Consider the following 21,835-nt stretch of genomic DNA (forward strand, 5'->3'; position numbering starts at 1 on the left):
TATTGAAGAAGCAGACAACATTGAAAACTGTGCAGTAAGAAGAATGTACTATGTGAGTGAGGGTTGTATTTGCGATTGACGAAAAAATAAAAGATGGCTTCAAGAATGAACACTAATTGCCGGGCATTATGCAGCCATAAAGCAAAGCAAAGCATCTAGTCCTCGAAAAGAAAGCTCTGCACTCACATACACGAGAAGTGACAATAGGGATGTGTGGTATGTAGTGAAATGTGCTCACTCAAAGCACTGGGTTTAGCAAAAGAACAAGGCATCACCAGCTTTGAAGCTAGCCAGAGCTGGCTATCAAGATTTTTCAGTTGAAGCAGATTAGGTTCCCAGAGGAAAAGTACCATTACTCAATGGCTTTCAGGCGATTGCAAAGCAAAAGCAGTAAATTTTCATCACTATGTGATAAATTTGCACCGTGGACATTCCTGTATATTATCGCAAAATTGGTAACGCAGCTCAAATGTCAGTCTATTATGAGATACCGCTCAACAACATGGTGAACACGAAAGGGGAATCCAGTGTCGTCATAGATACTGGTGGCAGTGAGAAGCAAAGTAATGTTTGTAACTGGTGATGCGTGAAAGCTGCTGTCTTACATGATATTTAAAAGGAAAATTATTCCGAAAATATCTGAGAAAAGGATTTTGGTCAGAGCGAATCAAAAGGGTTGGATGAACAATAAACTTGTGGTTGATTGGGTGGCACATGTTTGGTAACATTGCCTTGGTGCATTATTCAGCTTATATGATATGTTAGTCCTGGATAGATTCTGCAGACATACAACTGAGGAAGTGGAAGACAAGTTACCAAAAGATGAAACTGACATGGTCATTATCCCTGGCGACCTAATACCCATCCTGCAAAAATTAGATGCATGTATAAATTGGGCATTCAGAGCTGCACTTAAACTGTGATACATGCAGTGGATGGCTGATGAAAACCACAAGTTCACACCGAGTGGAAAAATTAAATGGCTCGATTTGTCGCAGATTTGTGGATGGATAAAATGTGCATGGGACTGCATTCTGCTGCCAGTGGTGGAAAAATCCTTCAAAAAAATGTGGTATCACAGATTCACTGTGTAACGATTCATGTGAATGTTACTTAAGTTTCTTCTGCCTGGTCCATTGATGAATGAATGCGAAATTTTCATGCTTCACAAGATTACATATATAAATTGCACAAATAAGGCCTCAAATTCTGGAAATTGTGAAACTGTGAGATGTAAACAATTGGAGAGTTGATTAGAAATGTAATTACAAAGAATATTAATTATAGCTGATATTCTTCACGGGTTTGCAGCCGGATCATTTCGTCCTCCAGACACAATATTTCGGCGGACCAGCTGGCCGCCATCCTCAGGTGAGTTAATGCTGGTGCACTGCCTCGCCAGAACTGAGTTCCAGCCACAACGACGGAAACCTTTATACACCACAAACCGTTCACCGCGCATGCGCGAGAAGATAGCGCCTCCTGGCGATAAGAAGACACGCAGCGCGCCGGTGGAGAAAGACGGCGGAAACGATAAATCGTATCAGGAAGGATCCAAAGATCGAAAAGAAGAACGTTTTTGTTTAATGTCCGACAACATCGGATTCCATATTTTGCTTAGAGGAAAACCTCTATCCCTGTTAATAATATTGCTTGCTAATCTGATTTCAATAGATTCTTTAAGAATACATTCCCAATAGCGAGAAGCAGGAGAGATCAATTGTGTCCTGTCGTACATCATTCTGTGTCCCTCGTTAAGGCAATGTTCCGCCACTGCAGATTTCTCGGGCTGGAGCAACCGAGTGTGCCGATGATGTTCCACACACCGGTCCTTAATCGTTCGAATAGTCTGACCAATGTACTTCTTTCCACAGTGACACGGGATTTCATATACACCGGGTTTCCTCAAACCCAAATTATCCTTAACTGAGCCGAGAAGGGCTCTAGTCTTGGGCACCGGCGTAAAAACACTTTTAATATCATATCTCCTTAGAATTCTTGAAATTTTAGATGATATACTTCCCGCAAAGGGTAAATAAGCAACAGCTACAAAAGTATCCTCTATAGGCTCGCGTGACGGACCAAACTGAAGAGCACGGCATATTTGTTGTTCCGTATATCCATTCTGTTTGAAAACAGTTTTCAAATGGTCAAGTTCTTCTTTCAAATGTTCCTCGTCAGAAATGGCATAAGCTCTTTTTACCAAAGTCCGCAAAACTCCACTACGTTGGTGTGGTGGATGACAGCTGGTCGCATGAAGATAACGGTCAGTATGAGTGGGTTTCCGATACACACTGTGTCCGAATGTTTTGGTTGAAAGAAAGGACGATGGGACTTTCGGACACAGTGTGTATCGGAAACCCACTCATACTGACCGTTAATTTTACATTTATTTCATCTAGTAGACAAATTGAAAGAAAGCTGTGTTATGCATTTCTGCATAAAATGTTAACACCACAACAAGGTGATCCAACGCAACATTCCAGCACAGTAGCAGTCTAGAGCAGACATACATTATTGTCACTGCAGTGAGAGGTGGAAATGTATGGAGATAATGTTATACGCAGTTTTGCCTAAATTGCAAGCAACTTACACATAATGATATTTTTCAGACTTGTAGGTGATGCGGGAGAACTGTACTTACGCACAGGAAATGAAACCATGGAAGTTATGTCAAGTGAGGTGACCTTCAATAAACGTGAAGCTGTTTTGGTTGATTCTCCAAGGTTCTTGAGGAATAGCACTGCTGAGCAAACAGATACAGCACCTTTGGCAGAAGTCAACATCACCATTGATTCAACACTGTTGACTGATAATGGAGCAGGAATACACCAGCATGGCAAGTATGTAATTTAATATTAAGCATATCTTTTTATGTTCAATAAGACAATGTGATATGTATTTAAACTTTTTTGATTGTGTTCTTTTTCGTGATATTGAACATTAGTTTCAAAAAAAATTAGTTTCTGAAAAAATCAAGTGAAGAAAGATAGGTTTGTGTGTCATAGCCCGATGACATCATCAGAGATGCAACACCAGCTTGTCAAGAATGAATAAAAAAATCACTGTGACCCTTTTTGAGATCCTAAGTGACATATGCCAGAAGTGATTTCAGGAAATGATAAAAAAAAGCCTAAAGTGGGTGGAGATTTGATAGGAAATTCATGCAGTGTTTCTTTATTGTATCTCATGGAGAAAATATCAATAGCCTGTAATTTGTTAGATGTTCAGTACATTACTCTGGTCTCTGTAGTATTGGTTAACGTTTTTTCTAGATCACTGTTATTTAAACACAGTGTAATTCTACTAATTCTACTAATGTGCTGTAGTAGGAAGTGCAGCACTTTTCGTAACAGTAAGAAATAATAATAGCTTCAACAGTTAACTGTGTGCTGATTTTATTTCAGAGATCTAAGAGGCTCGGCAAATTTATTCCACTGGCAAGTGAAGGACAGTTCAGTAGAACGCAATAAAGCTGGTGGTTTTCTTATTGAGCTACCATATGTTTGGCAATACAATGAAAACTTCACACATTCTGTTGTGTTGATGAACAATACGTGGCGAAACAACTTTAATTTTGCTGTTGAAATTGGAGGTCATTTTGCAAGGTAAGAAGTTTTATTCTTCCCCTCTTCCTGGTTAAGTTATTTGGAGTGTAGAATGAAGTTAAATCTTAAACCTTTATTCCCTGAAAGTAAACCAAATAGATGAAAAGTTAAAATATGTACATCAATGGTAACTGATGTGTCTTTCATTGTTTATTATTGGTATAATCCGTTTGATACATATTAATCTCTTTGTCATTAAATTGCCTATAGTGTCATATGATTATGGTGTCACTTGTCATGGGTCTCTGACAGTATCCATTCCTAACTGCCTAAGAATCTAATTGTGTCACATGCCCTTCAGGTGCTGGGAGGTTGTGATAAAGTTATCTATTATATGGATAAGTCTTCCTTTACAAAACTGCATCTGCACTGAATTAGCTTTACTTACCAAAATTTCCTGGTCATATTTACATTGTGCTCAAATCTCTAGTGACATGTAGGGTAATTACAACTCCTTATTTCCTCTTTTGAGTCTTAAACTGTAAATGGTACATCCTTTTGAAACTTTTAGATTGTAATGTGAATTGTAATAAATGATATAAGAAGCAATAAAAAATTATGAACAGAATTTTTTGATGTAGATATGTTTTGGTAAACAACAGACGTGTACTTTGGTTTTAATTGTGTTTTCAGGCTGAATGTATCCAAGAACATGTTCCGTGAAAATGCATGTCATGCAAGTGAAGGCCTCCTGTCAGTTAGAGGAATGGAAAAACTTATGCTGCTGAATCGTAACCTGATTGAGGGAAATCGCTGCCATTATCTGGTAGAATTTGGAGCTAATAGCCAGTCAGAGATTTTGGGCACTGTTCCCGCATTTTTTATATTCAATGAAGTTCGACGAAATACAGCACCACTGCAGCAGGTAATTTGAACTGCATCTACTTACAAGCAAATTACATAATCTGTTTTCATTTCTTGTACTAATCCATTTCTGTCTTTTTAGCCTACACAGCTGATTTCTTGAATGAGTCCAAAGTTGGATTACCATACTTGTCACAACACATGACTATGAAACATAGCTTACACATTTGGAAATATATTTGCCGCTGGTTATTGGAACAGAAATGTAAATTTTTGTGGTTAAAGCTGTATGGATTGCTGAACCCTTAAGTGGGTATTTTTTTATGCACACTCTTTATCAGTGGATTATTTCCCCTAGCTCTGGCTGATGCAGTTGCACCACATGCCTTGCTCACTCATTAAAACATTTTTCTGATCATTTTAGTTTTTGGACCAAAACTAAATTAGCTTGGGATAGAATAGAATGTATTACAGAAGAAAATGAAATTTTATTTTTCACGTAGTTATTGCCAGAGACTAATCATGAATTCCAATTACTTTTTTTGCTGTCATGTTTTCTGTAAAGAAGGTGTGCTCTGAAGCATGTAACAGCTAATAAATGGGGAAAATCTTCTGATAATGTTTTGGATTCTGCTCCTTACCATTTGGTAGCATTGCAGTTGGGTATCACTCTTATCCATGCCTCCTGTATTCATCTTGTAGTCGATGAGAAAACTTGGCATTTGTACAATGCCATTCTCTGGATGTACTTCCTGAAATGTATATGCTGACTATCACACCACCTCACTTGTCCTTCCATTTCATTGACCTCTGCTTGTTTCTGTGCACTGTGGCACATTTGCTCTTCTTCAGTTTTTTCTTTTTATGAAATCAGGGAACTCCTTTCATCCAAGATGATGTTTCTAGAGCGACAGAAAATCATCAATAGTAATGTCCCTTTGTGACTGCACTTCCGTAATCTGCTGAGCTTCAAATAGTTTTCTGTTCACGGTGTCTAAGGGATCATATGATTTATTATCTACAAAATGGAGAAATTACGACAAAATATGTAATGTTCTTTAATTTGTAAATTTCTTAAACTGTGTGTTTCAAGTGACTTCCTCTTTGAAAAGTACAGTTTGTGTTCTGACTTGTGCAAAATTCCCTGAAGAATGAATATTCGTCAGTATTTTCACCTCATCACTTGATGTGCCTTGCCAGCAGTGATCCCCAGATATTGCTGCTAAATTGGAACGAGAAGCTGTGTATTAATGTGCATATAAGTTTGTTTGGTCAGCTGTTGTTTTGCAAAAACATTGCTCTACACAACATTGAAAACAATTCGATTATGCCATTCTTACCAGCAAACAAAAAGTGTTAGTGGGCTGAACTGACACGCAAAAGGTTCTGTTACAGTGCTGGATCATTTTCACATGATTCTGAATGAAGGAATATCACCAGTGCTGTTTTTCTAGGGGAATGCTGGCGGACGCATACCGCTAAACTTTTTCGTCGACAAAGTAATTTTTTTACGATGTTGAGAACTTGGAAGAGTGCCAAAGATTTATTTCACGGATGTAAATTTTTTATTTCATTTTTTCATGTTGGTAATTGCAATACGAACGATACCAGTGCAGTTTTTGGTGGGAAAAGCGATGCCATTGACTGTTTCAAGCATTTCAAAGCTGCGGCAACCATTCTCGACAATTGAATCACTGGCAGCCAGTTCGACAAGCATGCAGTGCCCTCGCCCGCCAATAGTGGATGATGGTAGTGCTAAACGAATATGTGTGCGCTCAAATGCCGAGCTACCAATAGATATCTCTATGGTCATGCTACCATGATACTTCGCGATTCATTGCCATCTTTGTTTTGTTGTTCTTAATTCATTTGCGTTTGCTGTTCCGTTCTTGTCAATTGTGCGAAGTTTTACAGTGTGGCTTGTCTTTTGTTGCAACTTGTAAGTTAAGTTGGAGGTGAGAGATGAGCAGAAAACTAACAAACTATTTTACTTGTTCTCCTGCATCTAAAAAACCAAAAACTGTCAATAATTCGTGTGCGAGCTGCATTATATCCAATGTCGGAGTACCCTCAAACATTTTTTTAGAAAAAAAGCACTGCATATCACTGTAATTTTTTTCATCCTCTGTGTTTTGCCAAGTATCAGAGCTGTTAATAGTTATTGTTACTAGCTAAAGGCAGCTGTTCTGTTTATGATACCAACAAATGGCATCTTCTTACCATTACAAAAGGTAACCAACTTGTAAACTCAAAGCGAACAGTACGAAAATCACGATTTTTTACTGTCACTTGACACAGAAAATGCACTCATGAGACAGATGTTATAACTCTCCAAGAATACATTATTTTGGCTGATGAGGGATACCAACTATTGGAGGAAGCACTAACTAATAGCACTGTAACACCTGTTGGCCTGAAATTCATCATTCCCATTAGCTATAAGCCACGGAATGCTGCTGACGAATATATCCGTCAAATCCACTGAGAAAAATTGGACTGTGAACAGATATGTCTGTCATGTCCACTTACAAAGTTAATATATATCTTTAACTCTAACAATGTTTCAGTTGCTGCCATCAAAAGTAAAGGAAGAGTTATTAGTTATACATTACCAGGTGACAAAAGATAAATATTAAAAAGTTAAAAAAATTGCATACTCACTAATCAAAATTTAGAACTTGTACAAGTCAGTGGCAGTTTCACTGAAACCTATGCCTAAGGAGGGTGTCTGCTGACAACAGGCTCCAAAGCTTACAGAAATACAAGTGGTAGCAGACAGGTAGTGCTAATGGGACTTACATTGCCTTCATTTTTCAGATTGTGTACATATAAAATGTCAACTCAGTGCTTCTATTTTTCAGTGAGTGGTCTCCTTTACTCCTGAAATATTTACATTCTACCAGGACCTTCATACTATAATTTAGTGGATCTATGCTACCAGAGTAATTTTCTCCATGTACATCTGTTAGATGTTGTTGGCACCATCTTTCACATATCTCATTCTCCTCACTTGCAATTTTTCCTGTTTCATCTTTTATCAGATTTGTTCACCACCAAAATGTTTCTGTGCTGTATTTACTTGTCTGTAATATTTCCTTACCTTATCCTTATTCCTCAAAAGCTCCATTCCACAATGTTTTCTTTCATCCACTGTATCTTGCTTCTTGGGTGGGTCCTCTTCTCAATCCACTGTTTTTTTATATAATCTTATACCATCCTTCTTGTATACTGTAAATGATGTCTCCTTTTATATGCCTTATTCTCTTCTTCCATTTCAATTTTGCACTCAGCGTCAAACCATGGGGATCTCATGTGCCTTACTTAGCTTTGTTTCATTTCCTGATGTCACTGTGTTATTCTCTGCTCATACTGTTCTGTAATTTCAGCTGATTATAAAGCTGCTATATCAAATTTAGGACTACTGGGTTGTGTTCCTTGCACTTTGTTGGAGCTCCTAGCCCTCACGTATGCCTAGATGAGAAAGTGATTGATATCTGTATCTCTAAGGCTCGACACAGCCAGTAATTCTGATTTGTGTGAGAGTGTGTGTGCATGTGTGTGTGTGTGTGTGTGTGAGAGAGAGAGAGAGAGAGAGAGAGAGAGAGAGAGAGAGAGAGAGTCTATATAAGAAGTAAGCCTTCTGGCTGAAAGTTCAGTATTATTTTTGCTGTTCCCGTCTGCGACTCAAAATCTCCACTGTATGGTGAGTAGCAGTCTATCCTTCTCAAAATATTGTCAATTTCATTTATTAGTTTCCGACTGATGATGTCCATGTATCTCTGTGTATGTCTTTATTTGGGAACAGTGTTGAACCCACCACCAGATTTCTAGGTGCTGCAAATAATATAAGTCATATTCCATAATCATTGCTCATGATTTACTGTGAAATCCAATTGTTGGTCTAAAGAACTGTTCTTTCCCCATTCTAGCATTTGGGTCACCAGCTATTATTTTAATCTTGTGTTCTGGTCAACCATGGTATGTTCTTTCCGAAAGTTCATAGATTACTTCTTTTCTCCTTCCTTAGATTCTTCCATTGATGCATGGGCATTAATTATAGAATAATTAAAGAATTTTTCCTTTATCCTGAGTGTTGATAATTTTGGAATAATACAGACCTGGCCAAGATTTGCACTCTCAGAGTGCACTCGCACTCTGCAAGTGCAGCACAGTCTGCTCAGTATTCCATCTTCTTCAATCACTTCACTATTCCATGCACATGTGTGTGTGTGTGTGTGTGTGTGTGTGTGTGTGTGTGAGCTATATGCTGAAGGTTGCAGATGCAGGAAACTTAGGAAGATGTATTTGCAATGTAACCGAACTACTTTTAAGGGGCAAATATTGCAGCATATTTTGTAAACACCATTTTATCCCTAGAGTTTATTTTCAACATTTTATTTTTCTACTAAATCAGCAACTTTACTTCTTAATGCAATAAGTACATTATTAGAACTATGGTGTGTTATACAGTCAACATGTGGACTTATGCAGATTAAAATCTTCTAGATCTGAAGATTGGCAGGATCTTGTTAGTTTCTTAACAGAAAATACGTATTTGCACACATACGTTGAACAAAACATGAAATGACTATAGTGGCTTGTCTGTGTAGTCAAGAATATTACTCTTGGGGTAATATTTTATAAGAGCCTTGTAAATATATAGATTGGACAAACTGATCATTGTGCCAAGTGCTACACTGTATGTCTACCAGCTAAAGCTGCAGACAATATGGAGGTACTTTAGCAACCGAAAGCGAGAATGGTCTGACAAGTAAATCAGAATCGTTCTTCGTCTTAGAAGCTCTTGAGAACTCATGATTAAATGTTTCAGTTAGTGAAACACAGTCAGTCATGTCTTGTCCATAAATGACTGCCTTGTGTTCCATAAATGTTCCATGTCATGAACTTGAAGCTGATTTTTGTTTAATAGCATCAATCTTGTCCATGATATCTGTTACCAAATTATATTCCCCTTGCATTGATTTGAAACATAAAATATTATGCCACTGTTCTATATTTCCTAAACTCAGTTTGTTCCATAATGGCCACCTTAAGTTCAGCCAGCATTCACTATCATTCATCGAAAGGCAAGTGCATTATATCATCTGTGTGGCTGGTGTTGTAAGGATGTTCTAATGAAAGTTTTTCCACTCATAACAGTGCAATGACATATTAAGCCTTCAAACTACCATTCAGTGTTGAATAATGTGGTCTTTCCCCTTTTTCTTTTCCTGGGTAAATGTACAGACACAATGGTATTCTTAATGTAGAGCTCAAATCTAATTTAACACAATTGGTCTTGTTAGTGAACTGTAATCTGCTGACTGTGTTGTTCTTGTGATGTCCAACTGTATCTGCTCCTCACCCCTTAGTAAAAACTCACCACTACTCTCAGAGCACTAGGCAGGAGTGCGGCTGGAAAACTTTCACTTCCAGAGTGCTGTTTGGCCAGGCCTGGACTACTAGGTCTAAACGTGATTACTAAATGTTTTAGTTGGTGATGTACCATGAAACCTGTGCCAAACTTGTGCTTCCTCCGACTGTAGCTGTAAAATATGTTAACTTCTCTCTTTTCTATGCCTTCGCTTCCAGTCCACCTTACTTCTTGCAGCACTATGATGCTCTGCTCCAATTTCATTGTTTGATCCAGCAGCACTCTCAAGACTCCTGGGAATCCAGTTGTCCACAGGACTACCTCAGCACCATGCACACACTTCATAGAGGTACACTCCTGGAAATTGAAATAAGAACACCGTGAATTCATTGACCCAGGAAGGGGAAACTTTATTGACACATTCCTGGGGTCAGATACATCACATGATCACGCTGACAGAACCACAGGCACATAGACACAGGCAACAGAGCATGCACAATGTCGGCACTAGTACAGTGTATATCCACCTTTCGCAGCAATGCAGGCTGCTATTCTCCCATGGAGATGATCGTAGAGATGCTGGATGTAGTCCTGTGGAACGGCTTGCCATGCCATTTCCACCTGGCGCCTCAGTTGGACCAGCGTTCGTGCTGGACGTGCAGACCGCGTGAGACGACGCTTCATCCAGTCCCAAACATGCTCAATGGGGGACAGATCCGGAGATCTTGCTGGCCAGGGTAGTTGACTTACACCTTCTAGAGCACGTTGGGTGGCACGGGTAACATGCGGACGTGCATTGTCCTGTTGGAACAGCAAGTTCCCTTGCCGGTCTAGGAATGGTAGAACGATGGGTTCGATGACGGTTTGGATGTACTGTGCACTATTCAGTGTCCCCTCGACGATCACCAGAGGTGTACGGCCAGTGTAGGAGATCGCTCACCACACCATGATGCCGGGTGTTGGCCCTGTGTGCCTTGGTCGTATGCAGTCCTGATTGTGGCGCTCACCTGCAGGCGCCAAACACGCATACGACCATCATTGGCACCAAGGCAGAAGCGACTCTCATCGCTGAAGACGACCCGTCTCCATTCGTCCCTCCATTCACGCCTGTCGCGACACCACTGGAGGCGGGCTGCACGATGTTGGGGCATGAGCGGAAGACGGCCTAATGGTGTGCGGGACCGTAGCCCAGCTTCATGGAGACGGTTGCGAATGGTCCTCGCCGATACCGCAGGAGCAACAGTGTCCCTAATTTGCTGGGAAGTGGCGGTGCGGTCCCCTACGGCACTGCGTAGGATCCTACGGTCTTGGCGTGCATCTGTGCGTTGCTGCGGTCCGGTCCCAGGTCGACGGGCACGTGCACCTTCCGCCGACCACTGGCGACAACATCGATGTACTGTGGAGACCTCACGCCCCACGTGTTAAGCAATTCGGCGGTACGTCCACCCGGCCTCCCGCATGCCCACTATACGCCCTCGCTCAAAGTCCGTCAACTGCACATACGGTTCACGTCCACGCTGTCGCGGCATGCTACCAGTGGTAAAGACTGCGATGGAGCTCCGTATGCCACGGCAAACTGGCTGACACTGATGGCGGCGGTGCACAAATGCTGCGCGGCTAGCGCCATTCGACGGCCAACACCGCGGTTCCTGGTGTGTCCACTGTGCCATGCGTGTGATCATTGCTTGTACAGCCCTCTCGCAGTGTCCGGAGCAAGTATGGTGGGTCTGACACACCGGTGTCAATGTGTTCTTTTTTCCATTTCCAGGAGTGTATTTGCCATATGCAGATGATCATTGTCCTGTTGAAAAATGGCACCATGATACTGTCATGAGGACACAGGATGTCCATGACCTTCATTGTGCTGTCAGATTTCCCTCAATGATACCAGCTGTGACTTGAAGCCATACCCAATGGCTCCCCAAACAATGACACCCGGAGTAACACAGCTGTATCTCTCCAGATAGAAGAATGGAACCCCTCCCAATGATGCTGCCTTATTTACTGACCATTTTCATCTGAGGTAGTGCACAAACACACTTCATTGCTGAACACAATGTGATGCCATTCATCAGCAATCCATGCTTCCTGTCATGGCACCACTCTGAACATAGCCGTTTGGGTTATAGTGTTAAAAGCAGCCTGCTCATGGGACTGCAGTTCCCAGGTCTAGCCTCTACTAGTCTCTGACCATTGGTGTGAGATGACATGAATATTGCAGGCAGTCCAGTACTTGTCCTCATATGGGAAGCTTGGCTGCGAAGGGGCTACAGTGTGCTTGGTGTGCAATATGGCGATTCTCCTTTGTGGTGATCAGACACGGTTGACCAGAACCTTGGTGACAAGTAAGCCTGTCCTCACATCCCCATGCAATCCAACTTGAAGGTGCTGTCACAACAGAATGTCCCACAAATCTGGATATTGCATGATTTTAGTAGTTAGCTAAGTGGAGACTCACAATGAGACTTCTTTCAAACTTGTGTCACTTGCTGATAACTCTGTCTCACACAAGTAAACATGTGGCATCTCTGTGTCCTATGCGGTGATCACTCAACATCTGACACTCTTCACTCCCGCTATATACCATACCCGGTCTGGTAACAGAACTGAACATAAACAATACTAATGCACTCTGGTGGCTGTTCTGCCTGTCGCAGAGAATTGCAACTTTTAATCATCACACACACACACACACACACACACACACACACACACACACACGTCTGAAGATAGCTGGTCACTGTGGATATTGTATCATAGACACAGTAGTCCCTTTGTTCAGAGATTTCACTAAACCTTCCCAAAGATGTAAACTAACATGCATGAGCAGTGTCTATTAGATGGAGGGGGTCCAACAGCCGATCAGTTCCAGTCATCCACCAGGAAGGAGGTACATGGCTCATGTCGTCTGTAGTTCAACCATGCCTAGACGGTCAGTACCAGGGATCAAACATGATGGATTGTTACTTTGTGCCCCAAAGGGCTCACAACAAGTGAAGTGTCCGGGCACCTCGGAGTGAACCAAAGTGATGTTGTTTGGAAATGAAGGAGATGCAGAGAGACAGGAACTGTCAATGACACACCTCGCTGAGGCCACCCAAGGGCTACTACTGCAGTGGATGACCGCTACCTATGGATTATGGCTCGGAGGAACCCTGACAGCAATGCCACCATGTTGAATAATGCTTTTCATGCAGCCACAGGATGTCGTGCTATGACTCAAACTGTGCGCAATATGCTGGATGATGTGCAACTTCACTCCCGATGTCTATGACGAGGTCCACCTATGCAACCACAACACCATGCAGCGTGGTACAGATGGGCCCAACAAAATGCCGAATGGACCGCTCAGGATTGGCATCACATTCTCTTCAATGATGAGTGTCACATATGCCTTCAACCAGACAATCATCAGAGATCTGTTTGGAGGCAACACAGTCAGGCTGAATGCCTTAGACACACTGTCCAGTAAGTGCAGCAAGATGGAGGTTCCCTGCTGTTTTGGGGTGGCATTATGTGGGGCCGACTTACGCCATTGGTAGTCATGGAAGGTGCCATAATGGCTGTACGATACGTGAATGCCATCCTCTGACTGATAGTGCAACCATATTGGCAGCATATTAGCGAGGCATTCATCTTCATGGACGACAATTTGCGCCCCCCATCTTGCACATCTTGTGAGTTACTTTCTTCAGGATAATGACATCGCTCGAGTTGAGTGGCCAGCATGTTCTCAAGACAGGAACCCTATCGAACATGCCTGGGATAGATTGAAAAAGGCTGTTTATGGATGACGTGACCAACCAACTACTCTGAGGGATCTACGCCGAATAGCCGTTGAGGAGTGGGACAATCTGGTCGAACAGTAACTTGATGAAATTGTGTATAGTATACCACGACGAAAACAGGCATATATCAATGCAAGAGAATGTGCTACTTGGTATAGAGGTATCGGTGTGTACAGCAATCTGGACACTATCTCTGAAGATCTTGCTGCATGGCGGTACAACATGCAATGTGTGGTCTTCATAAGCAATAAAAAGGGTGGAAATGATGTTTATGTTGATCTCTATTCCAATTTTCTGTACAGGCTCCGGAACTCTCTGAACCAAGGTGATGCAAATTTTTTTTGTTATGTGTATATTGCTGTGTCTTGCTGCTGTAATTGCAATAAAACTTGTTTTTGCAGCATAAGTACATGCACCTAATACATGAAAACTGTGTCCTAGAAACTGAAATTTGGGCAAAAAAATGTACTAAAGTGTATAAATTTTCTGATTATAAAGAGTGAAACAATTTTATTATTAAATTAATTCATTTTGGAAAGGCAGCTCCATCTTCCAGACTTTGTAAATTACACTCTCTAATATATATTTTTTATTAGATTGCCTAAACAACAATGGCATTTTTTTCTAACTAGTTATGTATGGACCCAGGCATTGCTACCAGATGCATGACAGAAATTTGTAATGGTGTTCCCGTCATAGGATTGCACAGAATTTACTTAGCAGCCAATTTTGGTTTGGTGTCAGGTGGAAGTACAAGTGATCTTCTACATGTGCTGAAACCTGAGTTCAGCTCCAGTAGAGATCTCTCGAAATATTACTACCACTATCGTGTAGCGTCATCTTTATCTCTGCCCAACTTCTGTAAATAGCCTTCATAATAGACAACTCTGGTGTGAACCCTGGTAGTTTCCGCATACCATCAGTCACCACTCGAACAGATAGCTCAATTAAGTACTGATGGAATTTATAGTGTGTAATCTTGCAGCAGTTCTGAGAGCCATATATTTAACGAATCTCCTCAGAAAGACTGAAGTGTACCACTTTAAAAAAAAAAAAAAGGTGATTTTCTTTTCTCTTTGTTGTTGGACTGGGCTATATTACAGCACACAATAGCACAGTCATTGTTCCATCATCAGCAGAACCCAAAAATCTCGCCATAATTGGGGGAGAACAAAATAACAAAGCAAAGGAGCAGCTGCACAATAAATTCAATACTGTTAACAGCATTATCAGCTCTTAGCATATGGTGGTCTATCAGAGTCACACAGTACTAAAATTAGGTGCACATTTCACACCATGTGAATAGAAATTATAGAAAAGGGTTGAAAATGAATATCTAAAAAATGAATGTATTTCAAAAACGTCAATAAAATAAGATTTATGATTTATTCGTAACGCCTGTGTCTGCATGAAGTGGCATTCTGTGGACATGGGATAGAAACTTTGACTACCAAAATGCTTGAAATTTAAGAATTAATCAGTACTTTCCATTTTGTTATAATTGTGAGATATGAATATTAATTTTAAAGGGTCAAAGGACAGTATGAAACTAGACAGTTCTTAGAATTTCAGTGATAGAAAGGATGTCATTATTTTTTTTACAGAACACTGATAGTAACCCATCATTTGCTATTGGATTCCGTGGTGTGCAGAAGGTACAAGTGAGACGGAATTTACTTGGGGACAACACCGTGGACTTTGAGCTGGTTGCTGGAGTGCAAACTGCTCATCTGGAAAGTGAAGTGGATGTGGCAGAGAATTGGTGGGGAACAACAAATGCTACTGAGATTCGAGAACGGATCTTTGATTTTGATGACTGGAACAACCATGCTCTTGCTCATTTTCTGTAAGTAATACTTTGTAATATTTAATTTCATCTTATCATATACTAGTGATAATCCTTCATAGCCAGTGTTAATGTTGCCATCTTTTAAGTTTTTTTATGTCCTGCCAAGTCAAAATACAAGAAATATTTCAGTTGATCCAACCTCCTTTTCTCTTTCTCTCTGAAGTATATCTACTAGGAACAGGAATTTCGCAAGACTCTTTCTTCTTATAAAAATAAGCAGATGTATGCAGTTTCTTTTGCCTAACTTCACAACGTATATTTGAACATCAAACTTTCACAAAACTTATTCTTCACATAAACAAACACTATCAAGTAAGTCTCTTCACATCTCTAAAGATTAGAAACAAGTTCATTTACACATAAGGTAAGGTTGGCTTGATAACCATATCCTTTTTGTCAATATGAATCTGAATACACATCCTATCCTTTCTAAGTCCAAAACGAGCATTAATTGACAATATCTCAACTGCTCTTTTTTTCCACTACAACCATCAAAGCTATAAAACAGCACAGAATACATAAACACTCCTTGTTCTTTCACTACAGCTTCCATTGCGCGACCGGCAAACACTTCTCGGTGCCGTTCGACCGCCCTGTCTATAGTTGTCTCACGATAAACTACAAACCTGCACACAGAGACAGGTGATGTGCAGTAAATAGGCTCTCTCACACTTCTATTTAAAATATCGTGTGTTCGAGATGGTAGAAGGCTGAGTGGTTCTAGAATTTATGCAGAAATTCTCGAAACAGTACACTATCCTTTTCTGAAGTAGTAATCCATTTGTAACAATTGATGTGTGTATGTTTCACAAATCACAGAATTGTATTGTATAAAGATCGCCAACACAGTTGAGAGTGTGCCCTTGCTTGCAGAATAAATAAAATGTAGACATAGTGGAAAGAACAACTAACACATTCATAAAACAAGGAAAAAAGGAAAACAATTATTATTGTAACACTTTATAACTTTTTTACATCAGAGCAGAAGGAGAAAGTTTCCAAATTTTTTAGAAGTTGATGAAAGCAGAGATGGAAGTTACAAATGAGTAACACGCATATAAAATGAGGAAAACTAAACTGACAATAGGAACACTCTGCTCAATATACACATTCACAGTGATTTTTGTTTTTTTGTTTCTTTTCTTGTCAATATACACATTCACAGTGATTTTTTTGCGTTTCTTTTCTATTTTTAATATTAATTACAATTGGATTAAATCATTTGACAACATCATGAAAAGAATAGATTACTACTCATACCCTATGAAGCAGATGTTGAGTCACAGATCAACAGAACAAAAAGGCTGCTATGAATTTGAGCTTCCTACCCCCATGAACCATGGACCTTGCTTTTGGTGGGGAGGCTTGCATGCCTCAGCGAAATAGGTAGCCATACCGTAGGTGCAACCACAAAGGAGGGGTATTTGTTCAGAGGTCAGACGAACATGTTGTTTCTGAAGAGGGAGGGGTAGCACCTTTTCAGTAGCTGCAGGGGCAACAGTCTGGATGATTGACTGGTCTGCCTTGTAACATCAACCAAAATAGCCTTGCTGTGCTGGTACTGTGAACAGCTGAAAGCAAGGATAAATCACAGCCGTACAGTATGGGTAAATGATGAGGGCGTCCTCTTGGGTAAAATATTCAGAGGGTAGAATAGTCCCCATTCGGACTACTCAGGAGGACATCATTATCTGAAGAATGGAAATTGGCTTTCTACAGTTCAGAGTGTGGAATGTCAGATCACTTAATTGGATAGGTAGGTTAGAAAATTTAAAAAGGGAAATGGATAGGTTAAAGTTAGATATAGTGGGAATTAGTGAAGTTCAGTGGTAGGAGGAACAAGACTTTTGGTCAGGTGAATACAAGGTTCTAAATACAAAATCAAATAGGGGTAATGCAGGAGTTGGTTGAATAATGAATAAAAAATAGGAATGCGGATAAGATACTATGAACAGCATGTCGTTGTTGTGGTCTTCAGTCTAGAGACTGGTTTGATGCAGCTCTCCATGCTACTCTATCCTTTGCTAGCTTCTTCATTTCCAAGTAACTACTGCACCCTACATCCTTCTGAATTGGCTTAGTGTATTCATCTCTTGGTCTCCCTCTATGATTTTTACCCTCCACACTGTCCTCCAATGCTAAATTGGTGATCCCTTGATGAACATGTCCTACCAACTGATACCTTCTTCCAGACAAGTTGGGCCATAAATTCCTCTTCTCCCCAGTTCTGTTCAGTAGCTCCTCATTAGTTACATGATCTACCCATCTAATCCTCAGCATTCTTCTGTAGCACCTCATTTTGGCCCTTCACTTTTTGTCAGGCAGTGTGTTGTTGTGGTCTTCAGTCCAGAGACTGGTTTGATGCAGCTCTCCATGCCACTGTATCCTGTGCAAGCTTCTTCATCTCCCAGTACCTACTGCAACCTATATCCTTCTGAATCTGCTTAGTGTATTTGTCTCTTGGTCTCCCTCTACAATTTTTACCCTCTACACTGCCCTCCAATACTAAATTGGTGATCCCTTCATGCCTCAGAACATGTGTAGTCAAGTTGTGTCACAAACTCCTCTTCTCTCCCATTCTATTCAACACCTCCTCATTATTTATGTGATCTACCCATCTAATCTTCAGATTTCTTCTGTAGCACCACATTTCGAAAGCTTCTATTCACTTCTTGTCCAAGCTATTTATCGTCCACATTTCACATCCATACATGTCTACACTCCATACAAATACTTTGAGAAAAGACCTCCTGCCACTTAAATCTATACTCGATGATAACAAATTTCTCTTATTCAGAAACGCTTTCCTTGCCATTGCCAGTCTACATTTTATATCCTCCGTACTTCAACCATCATCAGTTATTTTGCTCCCCAAATAGCAAAACTAACCGACTACATTAAGTGTCTCATTTCCTAATATAATTCCCTCAGCATCACCTGATTTAAGTAGACTACATTCCATTATCCTCATTTTGTTGATGTTCATCTTATAGCCTCCTTGCAAGACACTGTCCATTCTGTTCAAGTGCCAACTGCTCTTCCAGGTCCTTTGCTGTCTCTGGCAGAATTACAACGTCATTGGAAAACCGCAAAGTTTTTATTTCTTCTCCAAATTTTTCTTTTGGTTTCTCTACTGTATGCTCAGTGTATAGAGTGAGTAACATTGGGGATAGGCTACAAACCAGTCTCACTTCCCTCCAAACCACTGTTCCCTTTCATGCTCCTTGACTCTTATAACTGCATAGTGAACACATTATTGTTGCCAAGATAGACATGAAGCCCACGCCTAGCACAGTTGTACAAGTTTATATGCCAACTAGCTCCACACATGATCAAGAGATTGAAGAAATGTATGAAGCTATAAAAGAAATTATTCTGATAGTTAAGGAAGATGAATATTTAATAGTGACGGGGGACTGGAATTAGATAGTAGGAAAAGGATGAGAAAGACTTGGGGGCAAAGAATGAAAGAGGAAGCCGCCTGGTAGAATTTTGCACAGAGCAAAACCTAATCATTGCTAACACTTGGTTTAAGAATCATGAAAGAAGGTTGTATATGTGGAAGAGTACTGGAGACATTGGAATGTTTCAGATAGGTTATATAACGGCAAGACAGAGATTTAGGAACCAGGTTTTAAATTGTAAGGCATTTCCAGGGACACTGACCACAATTTATTGGTTATGAATTGTAGATTAAAACTGAAGAAACTGCAAAAAGGTGGGAATTTAAGGAGGTGGGACCTGGATGAACTGAAAGAACCAGAGGTTCTAGAGAGTTTCAGGGAGAGCATTAGGGAATGATTGACAAAAACAGGGGGAAGAAATACTGTATAAGAAGAATGGGTAGCTTTGGGAGATGAAATAATGAAGGCAGCAGAGGATCAAGTGTGTAAAAAGGCGAGGGCTAGTAGAAATCCTTGGGTAACAGAAAAAATATTTTATTTAATTGATGAAAGGAGAAAATATAAAAATGCAGTATATGAAGCAGATAAAAAGGAATACAAACATCTCAGAAATGAGATCAAAAGGAAGTGCAAAATGGCCAAGCAGGGATAGTTAGAGGACAAATGCAAGGATGTAGAGGCATATATCTCTAGGAATAAAGTAGATACTGCCTACAGGAAAATTAAAGAGACGTTTGGAGAAAAGAGAACCACCTGTATGAATATCAAGAGCTCAGATGGAAAACCAATCCTAAGCAAAGAAGGGAAAGCAGAAAGTTGGAGAGAGTATATAGAGGGTCTATACAAGGGCGATGTACTTGAGAGCAATATTATAGAAATTGAACAGGATATAGATGATACTGCCTGAATAATTTGACAGAGCACTGAAAGACCCAAGTCAAAACAAGGCCTCGGGAGTATACAACATTTCATTAAAAGTAGTGGCATATATCATGACAACACTCAACCATCTGGTGAGCAAGATGTATGAGACAGTAGAAATACCATCAGACTTCAAGAAGAATATAATAATTCCAATACAAAAGAAAGCAGGAGTTGACAGATGTGAAAACTACCGAACTATCAGTTTAATAAGTCTTAGCTGCAAAATACTAACATTAATTCTTTACAGAAGCCCACACTTCTCACTCATGGTAAAATTTTACAGTCACTGGAAAAAACTACATGTTTACATTACCTAAGTTCAGTTATAGAAGCAGAACTATTTATAGAATTAACAATAGTGGTCTCAAAATTCTCTGTCTACTAAGAAAGCAACTACCTGTATTAATACTACTACACCACAGCTAATATCAATACCAACAAAACTTCAAAAAATTATTAGCTAAAACCAAAAATTCAACACTCAACGAAGTTAAAGCACTGACTGAAAATTTTACTGAAATATTTCAATAGAAACAATAAGAAACACCAGCTGAAAAGTAAAGCATAAAATTTACTAAACAACTTTCATACATAGACAACTCTAAAAAAAGATAGCAAGCGAACGTTTCCAAAAGTTTATTAAATCGTTATTTTGCCACAAACAGCACGAAACACCGCTGAAAACTATTAAATTGAATAACTGTATAACAGAGCACAAATAACTTTGTCAGTACTTAGCTTTATAACCACTACAGCTGCAACTGCACACCGCAAAATCTAAACACTCTACTGAGGTGTTAGGTTTGGAGGTTCTACTCTCCATAGTATAGTGGGCTGCCAGGTGCAGCACCCCAGAAGAGGTTTGGGGGGGGGGGGGGAGATGTAAAATGGTGAGGAGAGAACTAGAGAAAGGGAAAGAGCCATGCAGGAGTGCTGCAAGGATGAAGGACTGTGGGTTTGGAATGGGAGCAGGGAATGGGATAATGACAGAGACCAGTGAACATTGAGGCTAGGGGTTTACAGGAACTAAAGATGTGTTGCATCGTGCGTTATCACACAAACAGTTCAGGAAAGCCCGTGTTGGTGGGAGGAATTCAGATGACATAGGTTGTGAAGTAGTCATTGAAATCAAGCACATTGTGTTGAGTGGCATGCTCAGCAACTGGGTGGTCCATCTGTCTCTTGGCCACAGTTTGGCGGTGGCTATGCAAATGGAGAGACAACTTGTTATTGGTCATGCCCAATATAATGCCACTCAGTGGTTTGGAGCTAAGTTAATAGATCTCATAGGTGCTTTCACAGGCAGCCGTGCCTTAGATGGGCTAGGAGATGCCTGTAATGGGACTGGAGAAGGTGATAGTGGGAGGATGTGTGGTAACTGGTCTTACTGGAATAAGTCAGATAATGATATTGCATAAGTTGGATGGGCAGCAGAAAACCATTGTCGGGAGGGTAATATTGGATTGTGAAGGCCTTAGTGACACCACTGGCATACTTGGAGAGCGACTGACCATCACTACAGTTGTGACAACACATGATGGCTATGGTGTATGGAAAGTGCTTCTTACTGTGGAATAGGTGGCACATACCAAAGAGGAGATATTGTTGGTCATTTGCAGGTGTGGTGTGGATGGAGGTACTGATGTAGCAATCCTTGAGCTGGGGGTTGACAATGAGGAACGTGGCTTGTTTGGCTGGGGAGGACCAGAGGAAGCAAATGAAGGTGAAAGTATGGAGTTCCTGGGTGTCCTCATTCTTGGTCCAGACCATGAAGATGGCATCAGTGAATCTGAACCATATGAAGAATATATTATTGACATGTCACATAATAATTATTAAATGGAACAATGTGGTGCCAGCCAGCCCCCCCCCCCCCCCCCACACACACACACACAGAAGTCTCAGATTTTTATTGGCTTACCAAATGTGGAACAGAAAAAGTAACGCGATGTTCCTGAGCTCATTCAGCAGCATCACTGTCAAAACATTAGTAGAAGATAGTTGAAGAAATGACGTTGCAAGTATCCAAAAAGTTTTGTGATGTTTGATATACTCCATGAAAGCCTTCAATCTAAAGGTTCTTA

General features: G+C 40.4%; 1 protein-coding gene across 1 annotated transcript in view; it reads left to right on the forward strand.

Annotated features, from left to right (window-relative positions):
• Positions 1-21,835, forward strand: part of LOC126279060 (protein bark beetle) — a 313,877-nt gene that overhangs the window by 224,180 nt on the left and 67,862 nt on the right. The window contains exons 18-21 of the mRNA XM_049979491.1: positions 2,613-2,843; positions 3,408-3,608; positions 4,242-4,473; positions 15,179-15,420. Of these exons, the coding sequence (XP_049835448.1) occupies positions 2,613-2,843; positions 3,408-3,608; positions 4,242-4,473; positions 15,179-15,420 (906 nt within the window). The remainder of the gene's footprint in view (positions 1-2,612; positions 2,844-3,407; positions 3,609-4,241; positions 4,474-15,178; positions 15,421-21,835) is intronic.

The sequence above is a fragment of the Schistocerca gregaria genome, chromosome 6, assembly GCF_023897955.1.
Source record: "Schistocerca gregaria isolate iqSchGreg1 chromosome 6, iqSchGreg1.2, whole genome shotgun sequence".
Taxonomy (NCBI): domain Eukaryota; kingdom Metazoa; phylum Arthropoda; class Insecta; order Orthoptera; family Acrididae; genus Schistocerca; species Schistocerca gregaria.